The sequence below is a fragment of the Anolis carolinensis genome, chromosome 3, assembly GCF_035594765.1.
Source record: "Anolis carolinensis isolate JA03-04 chromosome 3, rAnoCar3.1.pri, whole genome shotgun sequence".
NCBI lineage: Eukaryota > Metazoa > Chordata > Lepidosauria > Squamata > Dactyloidae > Anolis > Anolis carolinensis.
In genome coordinates, this window is record NC_085843.1 from 202,248,923 (window position 1) to 202,267,717 (window position 18,795).

Sequence of the window (18,795 nt, forward strand, 5' to 3'; positions counted from 1 at the left end):
TAGAAGCAAGGAGATAAGATAGCTTTGTATGGGATATCTGAAGAACCATTCGAGTCGATAAATGATCTAACTTGTTCTGCCTGTACTAATGCAAAGAAAGAATAGCAATAAATAAGTCTTAGTTGCTGGCAAGGAAACATGTTTTTTCCCAACAATGAAACTGTGCTGTATGAGAAAAATTATCTCATCTCATTGTGTATAACACTATTCTGAAAAACTGCATGAGAGAAAATTACATTATCACAATACTGTTTCTAATTAGGAAAAAAGTTGTAAAATAAGACATGGCAATTACTATCTGGTTACTGTTTGAAATATAATAGTGGGGTTCCTTTATCTCAGCAAACAATGAGCCTGTATTTTTTATTTTAAAAAGCAAGTGGTTTGCTGTGCATTAATTCTTCAATTATCTTTATTCAAAGGCTGTTTTAAATAGAACTGCTGACAACTGGTGTGCTTTTGGGATCAATAAAATACTGTATATCGGTAGAGCAATGTCTTTTCCTGAAACAGCAAATAAATAAACTGATTCCAGTTTATTTGAGCTATGCAGATTCATGAAATTGATTTCATGCATATTTGTGGTATGTATGTTAGTTTTAATGGCGTGATGGATCAATTAGTCATCCATATTAATATCTGTCTACACTGGCTAACCCGTATTCTAAAAATAAGCATCTGATATGAAAATTATTTTTAAACAAACAAGGCATAGAAGTAGAAGAAGACAATAGAATAGGAAGGACAAGAGACCTCTTCCAGAAAATTAGAAACATCAGAGATAAATTGCAGGCAAAAATAGGCTTGATCAAAAACAAAGATGGCAAGAACCTAATAGAAGCTGAAGAGATCAAGAAAAGGTGGTGAGATTATACAGAAAATCTATATAGGAAGGATAATAATATTGAGAATAGCTTTGATGGTGTGGTGAGTGAATTGGAATCAGACATCCTGAGGAGTGAGGTTAAATGGGCCTTAAGAAGCATTGCTAATAACAAGGAAGCAGGAGATGATGGGATCCCAGCTGAGTTGTTTAAAATCTTGAAAGATTATGCTGTCAAGGTGATGCATGCCATATGCCAGCAAAATATGGAAAACACAAGATTGGCCATCAGATTGGAAAAAATCAATTTATATCCCCATTCCAAAAAAGGGAAATGCTAAAGAATGCTCGAACCTTCGTACAGGCACTTATTTCACATGCCAGTAAGGTAATGCTCAAGATCTTGCAAGGCAGACTCCAGCAATACATGGAGTGAGAGTACAAGCTGGGTTTAGAAAAGGCAGATGAATGAGAAACCAAATTGCCAATATCCGCTGGATAATGGAGGAAGCTAGGGAGCTTCAGAAAAACTTCTATTTCTGTTTTATTGACTATTCTAAAGCCTTTGACTGAGTGGATAATAATAAATTGTGGCAAGTTCTTGGTGGTATGGGGATACCAAATCACCTTGGCTGTCTCCTGAGAAATCTGTATAATGACCAAGCAGAAACAGTAAGAACAGACCATGGAACAACAGACTGGTTCAAGACTGGGAAAGGAGTACAGCAGGGCTGTATACTTTCACCCTCCCTATTCAACTTGTATGTAGAACACATCATGCAACATGCGGGGCTTGATGAATCCAAGGCTGGAGTTAAAATTGCTGGAAGAAACATTAACAACTTTAGACATACAGATGACACCACTCTGTTGGCTGAAAGCGAAGAGAAGCTGAGGAGCCTTATCACCAAGGTGAAAGAAGAAAGTGCAAAAGCTGGGTTGAAGTTAAACATCAAGAAAACCAAGATTATGGCAACCAGACTGACTGATAACTGGCAAATAGAAAGAGAAAACATGGAGGCAGTGACAGACGTTATATTTCTAAGAGTGAAGATTACTGCAGATGCAGACTGCAGCCAGGAAATCAGAAGACGTTTACTTCTTGGGAGGAGAACATTGAACAACCTCGATAAAATAGTGAAAAGCAGAGACATCAGACTGGCAACAAAGGTCCACATAGTGAAAGCAATGGTATTCCCACTTATGGATGCAAGAGCTGGACCAAAGAAAGCTGAGTGAATAAAGATAGATGCTTTTGAACTGTGGTGTTGGAGTGCCTTGGGCAGCAAGAAGATCCAACCAGTTCATCCTCCAGGAAATAATGGCTGACTGTTCACTGGAGGGAAGGATGTTAGAGGCAAAGATGAAGTACTTTGGCCACATAATGAGAAGACAGGAAAGCTTGGAGAAGATAATGATGCTGTGGAAAATGGAAGGAAAAAGGAAGAAGGACCGACCAAGGGCAAGATGGATGGTATCCTTGAAGTGACTGGCTTGACCTTGAAGGAGCTGTGGGTGGCGACAGCCGGCAGGAAGCTCTGGGCAGCAAATTAAACAATCAAATGGTCCAGCACAGAGTTGGGTTGATGATAAAATAGCTAAGTTGAATTGCACATGATCCCAATTCTTTACACAATGTGTAGAGCAATACAATGAAATAGTCGGGGGGGGGGGCATGAAAAATGGGGCTACAACTCATTGATACTCATAATTAGAGAAAATCCATTGAATCAGTGGACACTGGTAAATCAACCTCTCTGTAAATTCCATTGCTTTAATAAGTCTATTCCTGTTGCAGGATTCAAGCATTGGGGATGTGATGCTCAAAATTCATTATGGTAACTATGGAAACTATAGGACACTCAGTCTTGGCAATTGACAGATTATTTCAAATTTTTTCAAGATTGGTTGAAGTTTCCTCTACTTAATGTGTGAAATGGCCTTCAAGCAGCTGCTGTACAAATATTATCCAGGATAAACTGAATATTTATCATTTCTCCTATTTCCTCCCAGCCAGAAGTGCTCAGATCTCCATACTCTGGGTTAGGCTGTATAATCCCCATAGGAAAATGTGAGTTTGATAGAAAATATTGCTCCCAAAACAACTTTAGAAACTTTACAGTTGAGTGTGAATTTTCACATATTTCTTGCAGTTTATGAACAATTCTGAGTTATGAATCAGAGAACCATGGAGAAGGAAGACATTGCAAAAGCCATTTCCATCCATGCAACTAAAACACTCCAAAATATAACCATCCAACCTCATTAAGATACCAAAAACAGGTGTTAAGAGCAAAGGAACACAGGCAGATAGAAGATCGTGTTTATGCCTTGCTCTGAATCAACAACAGAAGTCTATCAGTTTCTGAAAGTGGACCTCTATTATTAAAAAAAAAAACAACCCATATGGCTGGGTTTTTTGTGAGATAGTCTTTGCAAAGTCACTTCATAAAAAGTGCCCACAGACCAAAACCTCCCTCCCCAGTGCAAGTGTGAATACTTGTTCTGAAATTTCTGCCTGGCCACAGTGTGCATTCAGACAGATATGCAGTACCCCCATTTAAGATGACTATCATTCAACAATTGGTTGTTTGAACAATTTCTAATAATATCATCAGCCAAGGGGAAAGTGATAAACAATTTAAGAACATGCTGTTTATTTATAACCAACCTGGAATTGACTGGGGTGTTAACACCACTGCAGGAAGAGGCCTGGGGGCAGTTGCTGGCCTAGATAAAGCCACAGAGACCTGATTCGTCATAACAAGAGGTTTTTCATGTCCCTGGAAGATTGGTAGTTCCTCAGGATGTATCCATGCTGAATCCAGAGCAAATGCATTGTTCAAATAGATCTGTCCAAAATAGGAAGGAAAACAAAGCAAAATGAATTTGTGGTTCATGATATAATGTAACTGATTGCTAGAGTTTCTTGTTTTCTCTAACATCCGTTAGAACTTCCATTATCAGATTGCCTCTAGCTGTCCAGAGAGTTTCAAATTATTAGAATTATCTGTGCCTCCCACAACTGATCTGATAACACTATGTGCCTTACTAAACAGCATTGTCAGAACTGGGATACCTTAAAAACTTTGAAATTGAAGGTTACTGCCTCAATGAGGAGAGAAAAATAATTCTGAGAAACAACTGACACTTGGTGTTTTCCTGACATTTGTTATGGATTGTTAAATCCGACTGATTTTAGTTGCCAGATGAAGGTGGAAGAATGAGCTATAACAAAGCTTATTTAACTATGTTATTGTTGTTGTTGTTGTTGTTGTTATAATATTTATTTATATGTTGCTTTTTCTTTCTTAAAAGAGACTCAATGCAGCTCTTACAAAAAACGCAAAGACACTTCATGTTGGTGAGAGATAGGGAAAACCCCTAGACTTCCTTGTTTTGACAACAATGGACTATTTGTTTTACAATGGATAACGATGGCTTGTCTTCTGGAAGTCAGATCATCCAAAAAATCAAAAGTCTATGGTGACATAATATGAAACTACTTAATTATTTTAGATAAAGGTCTACAAAAAGAGGTAATTAATTATATTTGTTACGATGAATTTTGAATTCAAGGATGTTTCACACAATTTACTATTTTGCTGGTGCTAGATCAAACAACAATTTTTACTAGGGCTATTCCTCAGTTAAAGAAAAATTAATCTTGTAAGTGTCAATTTATCAATGTGTTAGTTAATAAACATTGCACATGGAGAATATGCTGGAGTTGGTCCCTGTCAGAACAGACTATGAATGCAATCCATTCTGAACAAAGAAGCATATTTTGCATTTAGATGGATGTACATGTATCATAGCAAGATCACAAAAGAGGCATTCCTACTGTATGTACAATCCCATTGTATTTCTGCTTGGAGCATTGCAATCATAACTTATAAAATGTTTAATACACTAATGTACATGAAATTACAATACAAGGCTTTTCCATTAAAATCAAAGGAACAGGTTAATTGAAGAAGTAATTGGATTTTTTTTATCCCATACCACCGTGCTCCCCTCCCCAAGCCATTCCTTTTACACATCATCTGTCCAAAATTTCATTTCCTCTTGTGGCAGTTGTTTTCCATCCTTCTTTTTAAATCCTCTTTCAATACATTTTCTCCATACAACATCGAAATCATTTTGTTTTCATATCCCTCTTTTAACTTTTAATTTACATGTCAGCTTATCATTTATTGCTAATTTCCATGCTTCCTAATACCACTCTTCTATTTCTATATTTATTTCCCTTTTCCAGTTGTTTACTATCAGTAGTCTTGCTATTGTTAATAAATTTGATATTGCATCTTTTTCTTCTTTTTTTAACTGTTTATTGTTATATAGAGATAATAAAGCTATACTAGGGCTTCTTTCTATCTTGATATTCATTATATCCTCTATCTCTTTAAATATCTTTCCCCAAAATTCGCTTACATATTTACATGTCCATCACATATGTATATATGTTCCCACCTCTTGGCATCCTCTCCAACAATTTTTGAATAGTTTTTGTTTATATTTGCTATTTTTATTGGTGTTAAATACCATTTCAATATCAACTTATAATAATTTTATTTAACCTGTATCGATAAATTTTTCAAATATCTCTGTCTCCATAATTGTAACCACTCTGTTTCATTTATTTTCATCCCTAAATCTTCCTCCCAAATCTCCTTGAGATTTTTATTTTATTTTTTCCATTCACTAATTTCATTTATTATCTTATATATTTTACTGGTTATTCCTTTAAAATTTTTATGTTCCTCTCTGTCTCTTCCATGTTGTATTAATTGTTCAAATTGATTAAGCTTACTGTCATTTTATTGTTTTTTACCCAGTTTTTGATCCATTGTTCTAGTTGTGTATAATGGAACCATGAAAATTTTATTTCCCTGAATTCTTCCATAATTTTCCCTTTTTCATTTCAACCTTTATCCAATCCCCTAGTTTATCCATATTTCTCCCTTAATTTTTTATGCATTATGTTTTTTAGATTTTTTGGAAATTTACTTTCCATTATAATAGGGGTTCTTAATGAACCATCCACTGTTAACTTTCTCTTATATTTGTTCCATGTATCGAATACATTCCTCAACATTGGGTTATCAATTTCTCTAATTTTTTTTCTCGTAAACTATTTTTTTAAAAAAATCCAAATTTCTTCCTCTACTTTCTTTGAATCAATTTTTAGCCATTCTATATCCTCCTTATTTATTATTCTTCTATAACCAATCTCAGTCTATTTGCTTCATAATATTTTTTATATTGAGAAGTAATAATAATAATAATAATAAACTTTATTTATACCCCGCCACCATCTTCCTGTGGGGACTTGGGGCGGCTCACATGGGGCAAGGCCCGAACAATACAACTGAGCAAAAAAACCACAGCATAAATAAATACCACAGTTAATCTGCCTTCTTTTTGAGATCTGTACCAAAACTGTTTATTTAATCTATTTCTTTTACTGCCATCACAGTATTTATTTATCATTTGTTCCCATCTATTTAGTTCATCTATAATCTGAAGTGGTAGCATTCTAAATATGAAATTTATCCTTGGAAGTATTTTCATTTTTACTAATGCTATCTTTCTAAACCAAGATAAATGTATATTTTCATATTCTACTAATTTTTTGAACTATTTTCTTTAATACTCCTCCATTTCTTTTAAATCTTTTGTTATAATTTCTCCCAAATATTTTAATTTATTCTTGATTCTGATTCCCATATGACCTTGTTCTATACATTTTCCTCTTTCTTTGTATAATTAAATAACATCATTTCTGATTTATTCCAATTTACTTGCAAACCCGTTGTTTTCCCCAATATCTCTAAGTGTTCCTTTATTCATTTTACCAACCATATTTTTAATAAATAACCATGTGTTGTCAGCAAATAAGCGCACCTTCTCCTTTTCCTTTATTCCTACACCTTCTAAATTCTTATCTTTCCTAATGGCATTTGCAAATAGTTCTATCACCATAGCAAACAAAATTGGTGATAGAAGACATCCTTGTCTTGTTCCCCTTGTCACTTTTATTTCTTTTGTCACCCCATCATTAATTGCTACTACTGCTGAGTTTTTTGAGTAATATTGTTCTAACAATTCTTTTATTTTACTTCCCATTCAAAATTTAATCATAATCTCCCTTCATGTTATCCATTCCACACAATCAAAAGCTTTAAATATATCTAGTGCTAATATCCCTGCTTTTATTTTTCTATCTCAGGATACACACATTTTATTTAATACTCTCCCTATCAAATTGGACATTTGTCTTCTTTTTACAAACCCACATTGATCTTTTTAATATACTTGTACATACATTTGTTCATTCTATTAACTATTAGGGCTGATAATATTTTTGCATCTTGATTGACTAATGATATGGGTCTCTATGACTCTGGGTCTGTTAAGTATTTATCATGTTTTGGTATTAGTATTATTAGTGACTTCCTCCATGATTCCAGTATTTTTTTTTCCTTTCATTATTCTATTATACAATTATAACAATTTTGGAATCAATATTTCTCTAAAGCTTTTAAAGTACTCTGTTCCCAATCCTGGGCTTTTCCGGCTTTTAAATTCTTAATAACTTCCTCTATTTCTGTCTTCTTAATAAGTTGTTCTAATAGTTCTTTATCTTTCTCCTCCAGCCTACTCTCCCAGTTTTCCTCCACACATTTCTTGATTTCCTCTGTGGAGCTAGCTTTTGTTTGATATAGTTCATTATATTTGAAGAAGTTATTGTAAAGGTGATGAAAAGGGCAACCAAAGTGATCAAAAGGATGGAGCACTCACTTAGAAGAAAAGCTTAGTATGTCTGAGGCTTTTTAGTTTATCGGAATATTATAGAGGGAAAAAATATATTACAGAGATTAATAATAATATGTGAAGAAAGTAAAGACCCCCCCCCCTTTTCTCATAATACTGACAACCAAAATCATTCAATTGAAGTTGAGGCATGAGAATAGATTAATGGTAAGTATTATTTTTCTCTGTACAGTAAGAACTATATCATATATGTCTGTCATCTTTAGGTTAAAGGCGAAGAGCCTATCACAAAAAAAAGTGGTAGAAACATCACTATCATTGCCTACATAGTAACACATATACACATTTTAGAACCTGAGCACATTCGACCCTGTACCTATAAGGACAAATCTATGCAATTCCATTTCTACAATATTCACATTTTTTTAAAAAAGTATCTCAAGTTCTCATCCCAAATATGAACAATATTCCAAATAACTTCTCACAGAAATAATTTTGTACAGTTATAACCTTTCCTGGGACCCCTGGTGACACAGTGCGTAAAAGCGCTAAGCTGCTGAACTTGCAGACCAAAAGGTGCCAGGTTCAAATCCCAGGAGCGGAATGAGCGCCCGCTGTTAGCCCCAGCTCCTGCCAACCTAGCAGTTCGGAAACATGCAAATGTGAGTAGATCAATAGGTACCGCTCCGGTGGGAAGGTAATGGTGCTCCATGCAGTCATGCTAGCGACATGACCTTGGAGGTGTCTACGGACAACACCGGCTCTTCGGCTTAGAAATGGAGATGAGCACCAACCCCCAGAGTCGGTCACGACTGGACTTAACGTCAGGGGAAAACCTTCACCTTCACCTTTTATAACCTTTCCTCATAAAGGAAGGGAAAAACAACTCAACTCTGATCACAATTGCCTTCAACTGCTAAGCCAGTCCATTATCTATTATATATAAAGTATTATTAAGACTGCTTGGTTTTATTACAGATAGGAAGCCAAACTGTAATTATCTTTGGGTTCAACAGAATATATTTAGTTGTAAAAATACTACATTCCATTTTGGTTCTAGTTCAAGCCAGCAATTGTTCAGCAGCCACTTGACAGTGCATGAACTATAAATCCAATTCTAATTCGCTTGTAAATATTCAAGTATAATGGTAGTGTAGACATTTGTGGTGGAAAATACGATGCATCTGTAATTACTAAAGCCCTATCTATATTCTAAAGCAGGGGTCCCCAAACTAAGGCCCGGGGGCCGGATGCACCCCTCCAAGGTAATTTAGCTGGCCCCCACCCTCAGTTTTATAATATAATATTTTTATATCAGTTTTAATAATATAATATATTGTAGATACATATAATATTGATAATAATCTTATGTTATACAATATAATACTAATAGTAATACCATATAATAATATTAATTATATGTTATATATTACATATTATATAATAGTATAGTGGTATAGTTCAATATAGTAATATATAATGCTAATATTGTGTTATGCTAATAATATAATATATTGTATGTACATACAGCTGCTCTGAGTCCCCTTCAGGGTGAGAAGGGTGGGATATAAATGTAGTAAATAAATGCATAGTAAATGCAGTAAATAAATAATTCCAAAGTCTGACATGACTTGAAGGCACACAACAACAACAACAATCCTAATTAACTTGACTATCTCATTGGCCAGTAGCAGGCCCACACTTTCCATTGAAATCCTAATAGGTTTATGTTGGTTAAAATTGTTTTCATTTTTAAATATTGTATTATTTCGTTGTTGTTGTTGTTGTTGCACTACAAATACAACATGTGCAGTATGCATAGGAATTTGTTTGTATTTTTTTTTTCAAATGATAATTCAGCCCCTCAACAGTCTGAAGGATTGTGGACCGGCCCTCTGCTTAAAATGTTTGGGGACCCCTGTTCAAAAGCCTATACTATGTATAACAACACATCAACTGGATCTGGGACCATGTCATATACCACAGCCTTGGAACTGTATGTGTGACATAACTCTTTCCACTGATTATCATACATAGGAATTGCATGTTTGTAAAAAGAAGCCTCTGCACATTGGATTTTTCTGTGGGACCACACAACACTACAATACTGGGTTTCCATTTTATGTGGTAGCCTCCATGTGTACAACTGCTCTAAACAGTATAAAACCCTTAGCTATATGCAAAGGGATCTTGTAGAACTTCAAGACTGACTGAGAGAATGAAATTGGTAACCTTTCATAGGCTAAGTCAGCTTCCTCAGATGCATGGAGTGAAGTACCAAAAGACACTCCATTATGAGCAGACTGTGTCTATGAATTGCCATAAAAATGCAAAGCTTGTGGATATTGTGTTGAGGTGGCAAGTTCAATTTTAGGGATGGTCACTAGCGGACAAAGACAGAAGAGAAGACCTTGCCTACAGTCAAAATGAATAGATCACTATATGAATGGTGGAGTTGCTGGAATATAGTGTGATGCTGGCTGGGAAGCAGAAAGGAGATAGAATCATAGAATAGTAGAGTTGGAAGAGACCTCATGGGCCATCCAGTCCAATCCCCCGCTAAGAAGCAGGAAATCGCATTCAATGCACCCCTGACAGATGGCCATCCAGCCTTTGCTTAAAAGCCTCCAAAGAAGGAGCCTCCACCACAGTCCGGGGCAGAGAGTTCCACTGTCGAACAGCTCTCACAGTGAGGAAGTTCTTCCTGATGTTCAGGTGGAATCTCCTTTCCTGTAGTTTGAAGCCATTGTTCCGTGTCCTAGTCTGCAGGGCAGCAGAAAACAAGCTTGCTCCCTCCTCCCTATGACTTCACGTATTTGTACATGGCTATCATGTCTCCTCTCAGCCTTCTCTTCTGCAGGCTAAACATGCCCAGCTCTTTAAGCTGCTCCTCATAGGGCTTGTTCTCCAGACCTTTGATCATTTTAGTTGCCCTCCTCTGGATGCTTTCCAGCTTGTCAACATCTCCCTTCAACTGCAGTGCCCAAAATTGGAAACAGTATTCCAGGTGTGGTCTGACCAAGGCAGAATAGAGGGGTAGCATGACTTTCCTGGATCTAGATGCTATTCCCCTATTGATGCAGGCCAGAATCCCGTTGGCTTTTTTAGCTGCCGCATCACATTGTTGGCTCATGTTTAACTTGTTGTCCACGAGGACTCCAAGGTCTTTTTCGCACACACTGCTGTCAAGCCAGGCGTCCCCCATTCTGTATCTTTGCATTCCATTTTTTCTGCCGAAGTGAAGTATCTTGCATTTGTCTCTGTTGAACTTCATTTTGTTAGTTTCGGCCCATCTCTCTAGTCTGTCAAGATCGTTTTGAATTCTGCTCCTGTCTTCTGGAGTGTTAGCTATCCCTCCCAGTTTGGTGTCATCTGCAAACGTGATGATCGTGCCTTCTAACCCTTTGTCTAAGTCGTTAATAAAGATGTTGAACAGAACCGGGCCCAGGACGGAGCCCTGCGGCACTCCACTTGTCACTTCTTTCCATGATGTGAAGAACTGGCCAAGAATGCCCTCATGAGATCGGGTGGTAAACTGATGTTATAATATATGTATTGTGCTAGGAATCTACTGTCTCATAGACTAGATTATGTAGATGCATCCCTTTTTTTACTGCTTGTCTTTCCCTTTTTTCTTTCTTTGTAGGTTTTGGTTCAAGGATGGCTATTACATTGTTCAAGGATGGCTATTACTTTGTTACAGCTTCAGACAACATACCCATCTTGGCTTTAGGCAACATTTTCTTTTTTTGTCTTTGTCCCCCAACAACTATCAGTAATATTGAGCCTGTCACCTCATCACACTGCCCACAAATTTTGCATTTCTATTGCTATTCACACATACCGCCTACTCATAAAAGTCTGTTCCTAGGCACTTTACTCCATCAATGTGAGAAAGTAGATTTAATCTACAAAGGTTTATGGTATCAACATAATTCTCTAGTCTCTAAATTACTACAAAATTCCTTTGCATACTAATATTCCAGACTAACATTGATATATCTTTGCTTTCTACACCATTGACAATAAATTATCTAACTGGGAATTCAAAATATTTTGAATGTCTGGGAAGGTAGACTTCCCCAGAAGGCTGTCATTTTTTAAGTGCCGATTCTCCCATGGACCACACTTCCCACAGCCCTGCACTCAATATTTCTTAAAGCTTCTGTACCTGGGAGAGGTTGCTCATTCTCCTAACACTAAACAGAAGGTTAACAAACAGCAGCCTTCTGCCTTCCCTAAGACTTCAGGAACATCTAGCAAAACAAACTCTTAATGTATAAACCTTTAAAGCTGGCAGTTAGAGGGAAAATAATTCATTTCAAGTTAGAAACAACCCTTCAGCACCAATCAAGACTACTCTTACATTTAGTGAGAGTCAGGGCACATATATAGTGCAGAATTACACTTTAACTGTGATAGGAGCATAAGAGTTGTAGTTTTAAAAGGGCTTTAGTATTCTCTGCCAAAGAGTGCTGGTATCTCACCAATCTACAAATCACAGGATTCCAGAACATTGAGTACTGGCAGTTAAAGTTGTGTCAAAATGCAGTAATTCTTCAGTGTTGATGCACCCTATGTCAATATGCAACAAAAGCTTTGGGATAGGGAAATAAGAAGTAGCTGAACTGTGGTTATTCTTCCCAAGCTCCTACTAGCTATTTTCTACAGTTAGATGACATAACAGCCTATACATGCAGATTATCTTCTAACATGGTGGAGCAGAGAATCTGAGTTTTAACCTGAACTTATAGGAGCTAAAATCTCCAAACTAATTTCCATATACAGTAGAGTCTCACTTATCCAACACTCACTTATCCAACATTCTGGATTATCCAACGCATTTTTGTAGTCAATGTTTTCAATACATCATGATATTTTGGTGCTAAATTCGTAAATACAGTAATTACTACATAGCATTACTGTGTATTGAACTACTTTTTCTGTCAAATTTGTTGTATAACATGAAGTTTTGGTGCTTAATTTGTAAAATCATAATTTTATTTGATGTTTAATAGGCTTTTCCTTAATCTCTCCTTATTATCCAACATATTCGCTTATCCAACGTTCTGCCAGCCCGTTTACGTTGGATAAGCGAGATTCTACTGTACTTAGTAGAACCATAGTAGTATAGGATGCACTCCTCGTCACTACTTTCTGCTGCTGCCTCATCACTAGAATTGAAAAAAGAGTGACCTGACATCCCAGTCATCTTGTGCATTAATATAATGTGGGAGGGGTTATTCCCTTTTGTTCAAATACCTAAATATCCCAACCGAAATCAAAAACCAGAATGTTAGTTTACTATTATTAACTTTAATAAATTATTAGAATGATAATTCATGCATTATGTTGCAGGTAGTAACTATTAATAATTAATATTTCTGGCAATACTAAGAGATGGCATCTTCATTTTAAATATTAAATTATCTTTTAATATTTAAATCTTTGAAATCAAAATATTGGTGTGTCAGTACTGCTATACCAGCCTAATGCTGACTGCATTTTCTTAATATATACATTTTTCATTGTAACAAGTATAAGGGGAATATTAAACTTACCTTGCAGTTTGGTAGCCTCTTTTCTATCCATCTTTTTGCAGAATGGGGAGGGACAGTAGTTGTGTATACTTGAGGAAAAAGGGGAACAAACTCCACATTGGAAGAAGGTGAAAATCCTATCACAGGAGAATGGGCTCCAAACATCCACTGGAAAAAATGTTTTTTAAAAAGAAGAATATTCTTAAATAATTCATTCAATAGAAATGGTTGCATTTCATTCTTTATCCTTTTAAACATGTACATTGCATATATTTGTATTTTCATGAATATACTATGTCACTCTATGCCTTTTAACTTTTTCATCAAAATGTGGACAACTGTTTCTAAAAATGTAGGATTCAGTGATTAATACCATACTTCAACTTCATAGGCTGTCAGCTTCCTCAGATGCATGGAGTGAAGTACCAGTGATTAGTACTTCAACTACCATACCATGCACCGAGCTGTGGTGCAGCTGCTTAGTAGCCAGCTGCAATAAATCTCTATGACCAAGAGGTCATAGTTTGAGGCCAGCCCGTGTAGGAGTGAGCACTCAACCATTAAAATAAATAGCCCTGCTCAATGCTGACCTAAGCAACCCGAAAGATAGTTGCATCTATCAAGTAGGAAATTTAGGTACTACTTATGTGGGGAGGCTAATTTAATTTACAACACCATAAAAATTGTCCAGCAGCATTTGGAATGAGGAAGTATCCAAGGACTCGCATCACAGTGGATAATGAAACAGCTGCTCCCCCTGTGGCCAGAATCGAGCATATCTTTGGGAAGCTGGAAGCTGGAGAACGTTAAATTGCCTCTGTGTCTCTGTTTCTGTTTCTATGTTCATATGGCATTGAATGTTTGCCATGTATGTGTACATTGTAATACACCCTGAGTCCCCTTCGGGGTGAGAAGGGTGGAATATAAATACTGTAAATAAATACTCCTATCTGCTTATGCAGATACTGTATACAGTACTAATGATACAAAATGAGCCAAACACATGTCCCCAAAGATATGTAATCTAAACTGAATAAAAATTGCATCTAAGTAAAGACATGCTGCATCTAATAAAACTGTGTGTTTGCTTTTGCAAAAATGGCCTGCCTTATTGGAATTCCATGTTAGATGGAATTTGGTGGAAACCTTACTATAGGATGAGTCATCTTGATTCACTTCTCCATGGTACCTCTCAGATATAACACATTTAATTCACATTCTATACTACACTATACATCATCTTGATGCTGCATGAATCTGTAAAAACAGAATGCCATGGATAGATCCATGGCAAACCACAGGACTCCATTGCTGTGACATTCTGGGCTATTTCTCAGTGTTTGCATGATGCTACAGGTCATGTTCCTGCCCAGCTGTAGCTTTGGATCCTAAACTTCTGTTTTCCAACACAGTGATATCCATGATAAGGCTTTTAGCAATCAAGCCAACCATTTTAAACCAAGCCAGGTTAACACAAACAGCAAACATATACTATCACTTTAAGAAAAAAAAAATCAAGGAAGTTCACTTCTTCCAGCTTTCAGCAAGTAAAGGCTTTTTTGTTTTTGTATAATTTTGGGAGGTGTGTATATATCTCTATATATAGCAAATGAAAGATGAGGTACTAGATAGATGTTTCTCTCAACCCTCTCGCCCATTATGGTCTGCACTCTTTTGAAAGGGCATATTCATACTTAAAAGTCTTTCTATATTTTAGGGTCACTCATGATTCTCCAAATTAATACATATCCATCCAGTCTCATATTCTGGGCTTTAGCCATTACTATGTACTGTTTTTCCTTACTACTACTATATTAGGATGCATTTCCAGTGATTTTATTCAAAAGCTAGAAAACAGCCAAAGAATGCAGAGGCCAGAAGTTGTAAATGAAACAACATTAAATCTATGTCAGAAGCATTTAACACCATAATTAGCACAATTGATGGAATCCAAAGCATGTATTAAAATACTTAAGGCATCTCCAAGCTTCAGAAATCCATAGCTATTTTAAAATATGCCTTACCGCCCTGATAAATAATTGAAAAAAATAATAGAAGCGCTGATAAGATTTATTGCTTAAATTAATATGTAATCAAGACCAGTTAAAGTCTGTTAGAGGGGAGCAAAGAATGTCAGAGCAGAAGACATTGGATTCAATTGCTTATGCCAACTTTTGCTAAAAAATTATGCCTGGCCCAAAATGTCATAATAAACTCAAAATGATTGAGTAGGGTTTAATCCTAATGAACAGAAAAACAAGCTGCCACCCACTCTCTTCCATTATTAAAATAAATATTTTGCAGATTTCTAAACATGATGGAAAACACAAGTTCCTAGACGTTAAATACCTCTAGTGGCCAGATTCTGACATAACAATCGAGTGGGAGAAAAAAAGATTGCAACACATCCTCTTTGAAATGAGCCTCTTCCTACACCTTGGGAAAGCCTTTCGGAGTTGTTGCAAATGTTGTGAAAGCATCACATTGTGTGTAATGACCCTACTAGTTGGCTCAATATGCCGGTCTAATAGGCTAGAGGGAATGTTTCAAAAGGGAAGGGTACAAAGATTTGAAGATGGTACGAAAACAACATTTGCCATATTAGAAGAACCTATGTGTAGTTTTTTATCTACATGCGACTGATGCAACAACCCAAATTACATGGGAAGGTTGTTTGTTATGGATAAAACATACTCACAATGGATTAAAAGACCTTTCCACTTCATTATGGATGAGAATTCATCTGCAATAGAGTGGCTCGTATAATTCCCTGTTCCTAAACTGAGTTTCTTATAGTAAACACTTTTACATTTTGTTTGGTGTTAAAACCTACCACACTGCTAAGAAAGGGAAGGGCACAGTTCTCCCTGTAATCCCAACAAATAAAATAGATCTATGTGAATATAAATGAATAAGAAACAGTCTCTAAATATGAAAAGGCTGAGGTTTGGTTTCCACTTGGTCTTTTCTAGAGAGGCTGAATCTACACTCTAGACTGAAAGCAGTTCCATACCACTTCAACTCCATACCACTCAATGTTATGGAATCCTGGGAGTTGTAGTTTGATGAGACACTGGCACAGAAGGCTAAAGACCTTGTAAGACTACAACTCCCAGGACTCCATAGCTTTAAGCCATGGCAGTTAAAATGATGTCAAACCACATTCATTCTACAGTGTAGATACACCCAATTCAGCAATGAGGAGTAGTTTCAGAGTTAAAAAGGAACAAGCTGGGCATTAGCATTAAAGAAGGAATAGGGCACACGTTTTCCTGTAGCCCTAATGAAGCAAACAGGGCAGCGAGGAGTGCAAATTAGTAAGGAATATCAATATCATTTCTTTCACATTTGAAGCACTCCTTCCCAAACACCTCCAATTCATATATGTGCAGTTTTGAGAGTGAAAAGGGAAGATGACAAGCAGGACACAGACAGCTTAGAAATGGTTTCAGAGTGAAAAGGAAGGAGCTGGGTATTAGCAGCAATAAATGAGGAGGGCACAAATCCTCCTAGAGTCCCAATAAAGGACATAGATCCACATGAATTTAAAAGAAATAGCCCCCAAATATCAATGCCATTCACATTTGGAGCAGTCCTTTCTGAACCGAGGGACCCAAGCAGCTTAAAAAATGATCTCACAGTGAAAAAAAAGCAACGAGCTGGGCATTAGCATGATGCAAGGAGGAGGGCACAAGTAGTCCCAATGAAGCAAATAGAGCAACGGGAATGCAAATGAGCCAGGAATAGCCCCGAAATATCATTTGAAGAGGCTCATAAATGGTTTCGGAATGAAAAAGGAACAAGGTGGGCATCAGCATTACAGAAGGAGGAAAACACAGGTCCTTTTGGAGTCCCAATGGAGGAAACAGAGAAACAAGTCAGGAATAAAGATCCATTCTGTTCACTGTGTTGTCAAAGGCTTTCATGGCCAGAATCACTGGGTTGCTGTGAATTTCCCGGGCTGTATGGCCATGTTCCAGAAGCATTCCTTTGTGATGTTTTGCCTGCATCTATGGCCAGCATCCTCAGAGGTTGTGAGGTCTGCTGGAAACTAATCATGTGGGGTTTATATATCTGTGGAAGGTCCAGGTTGAGAGAAACAACTCTTGTCTGTTTGAAGCAGGTGCGAATGTTTCAATTGGACATTTTGATTAGCACTGAACTGCTTTCAGCTTCAAGGTCTGGCTGCTTACTGCCTGGAGGAATCCTTTGTTGGGAAGTGTTAGTTGGCCCTGACTGATTCATGTCTGCAATTCCTCTGTTTCTGAATATTTTTTATTTATTGTCCTGATTTTAGAGTTTTTTTAATACTGGTAGCCAGATTTTGTTCATTTTCATATTGTCCACATGCTTGTGGATTTCAATGGCTTCTCTGTGTAGCATTCAGTTGTGGACAAGTTTATATAGAGACCACCAAACACAGCACTGCCCAAACAGGAATCAGGGAACATGAAAGGCACCGGAGACTAACTCAACCAGAGAAGCCAGCCATAGCAGAACACTTGATGAACCAACCTGGACACAGCATATTATTTGAGAACATAGAAATGCTGGACCACTCTGACAACCACCATGTCAGACTACACAGAGAAGCCATTGAAATTCACAAGCATGTGGACAATTTGAACAGAAAGGAAGAAACCAGGAGAATAAACAAAATTTTAAAAACTCTAAAATCAGGATAGTAAATAAAGCACAACACTTCAAAAACCAGGGAATTCCAGATATGAATCAATCAGGACCAGCTAACAGCTCCCAGCAAAGGATTCCCCCTGGCAGGAAGCAGCCAGACCTTGAAGCTGAAAGGTTCATCAATGCTAATCAAGGTGGCCAATTGAAACATTCACACCTGCCTCAAACAGACAAGAGTTCTTCCTCCCACCCTGGACCTTCCACAGATATATAAACCCCACTTGCCTAGTTTTCTAACACACCTCAAAACCTTTGAAGATGCCTGTCACAGGAAAGAATGCTTCTGGAACACAGCCATACAGCCCGGAAAACTGGCAGCAACCCAAAGATGAAGTCCTTTTCAAAAATATATCTGTCTCAGGGCGAGAGAAAAAAAGGAACGAGCTGGGTGAAAAAAGCAACCGATTGGTACCAATATTCCCTGCGTGTTTGTTTGTTGCCTCTACAGAAAGTCTAGGGAAGGAGAAGCGAGGCAGGGACTTCACCGCGGTCGAACTTCAGCACCAAGGAGCGCCGGACAGCGACAGAAGTTGCTTTGGCTATATATGAATGCAGTTTGAATGGCATTATCTCAGGCATGGGCAAACGTCGGCCCTCCAGCTGTTTTGGACTTCAGCTCCCACAATTCCGAACATGCCTGCATTATATGCTCAGTGCAAACTGAGTCCAAGGCATTATGCCATATCACACATCGCTGGGAAGTATAGACCCTTATATTGCAGTTCAAGGCATTCTTTGGGTCCACACTGAACAGTAATGCAGTTCAAAGGTATATTATTGGCAGTATATTGCGGTTCAAAGCATTTTCCGGGGTCCCTTCCACACAGCTGAATAGAATCCTACATTTTCTGCTTTGAACTGGAATATAGGGCAGTGTGGACTCAGATAACCCAGTTCAAAGGGGATATTGTGGGATTTTCTGCCCTGATATTCTGGGTTATAGGGCTGAGCAGTAACGCAGTT

At 37.2% G+C, this 18,795-nt stretch overlaps 1 protein-coding gene across 1 annotated transcript in view; it reads right to left on the reverse strand.

Moving 5' to 3' along the window:
* Positions 1–18,795, reverse strand: part of tcerg1l (transcription elongation regulator 1 like) — a 207,090-nt gene that overhangs the window by 187,468 nt on the left and 827 nt on the right. The window contains 2 exon segments of the mRNA XM_003218553.4: positions 3,495–3,675; positions 13,162–13,308. Of these exon segments, the coding sequence (XP_003218601.1) occupies positions 3,495–3,675; positions 13,162–13,308 (328 nt within the window).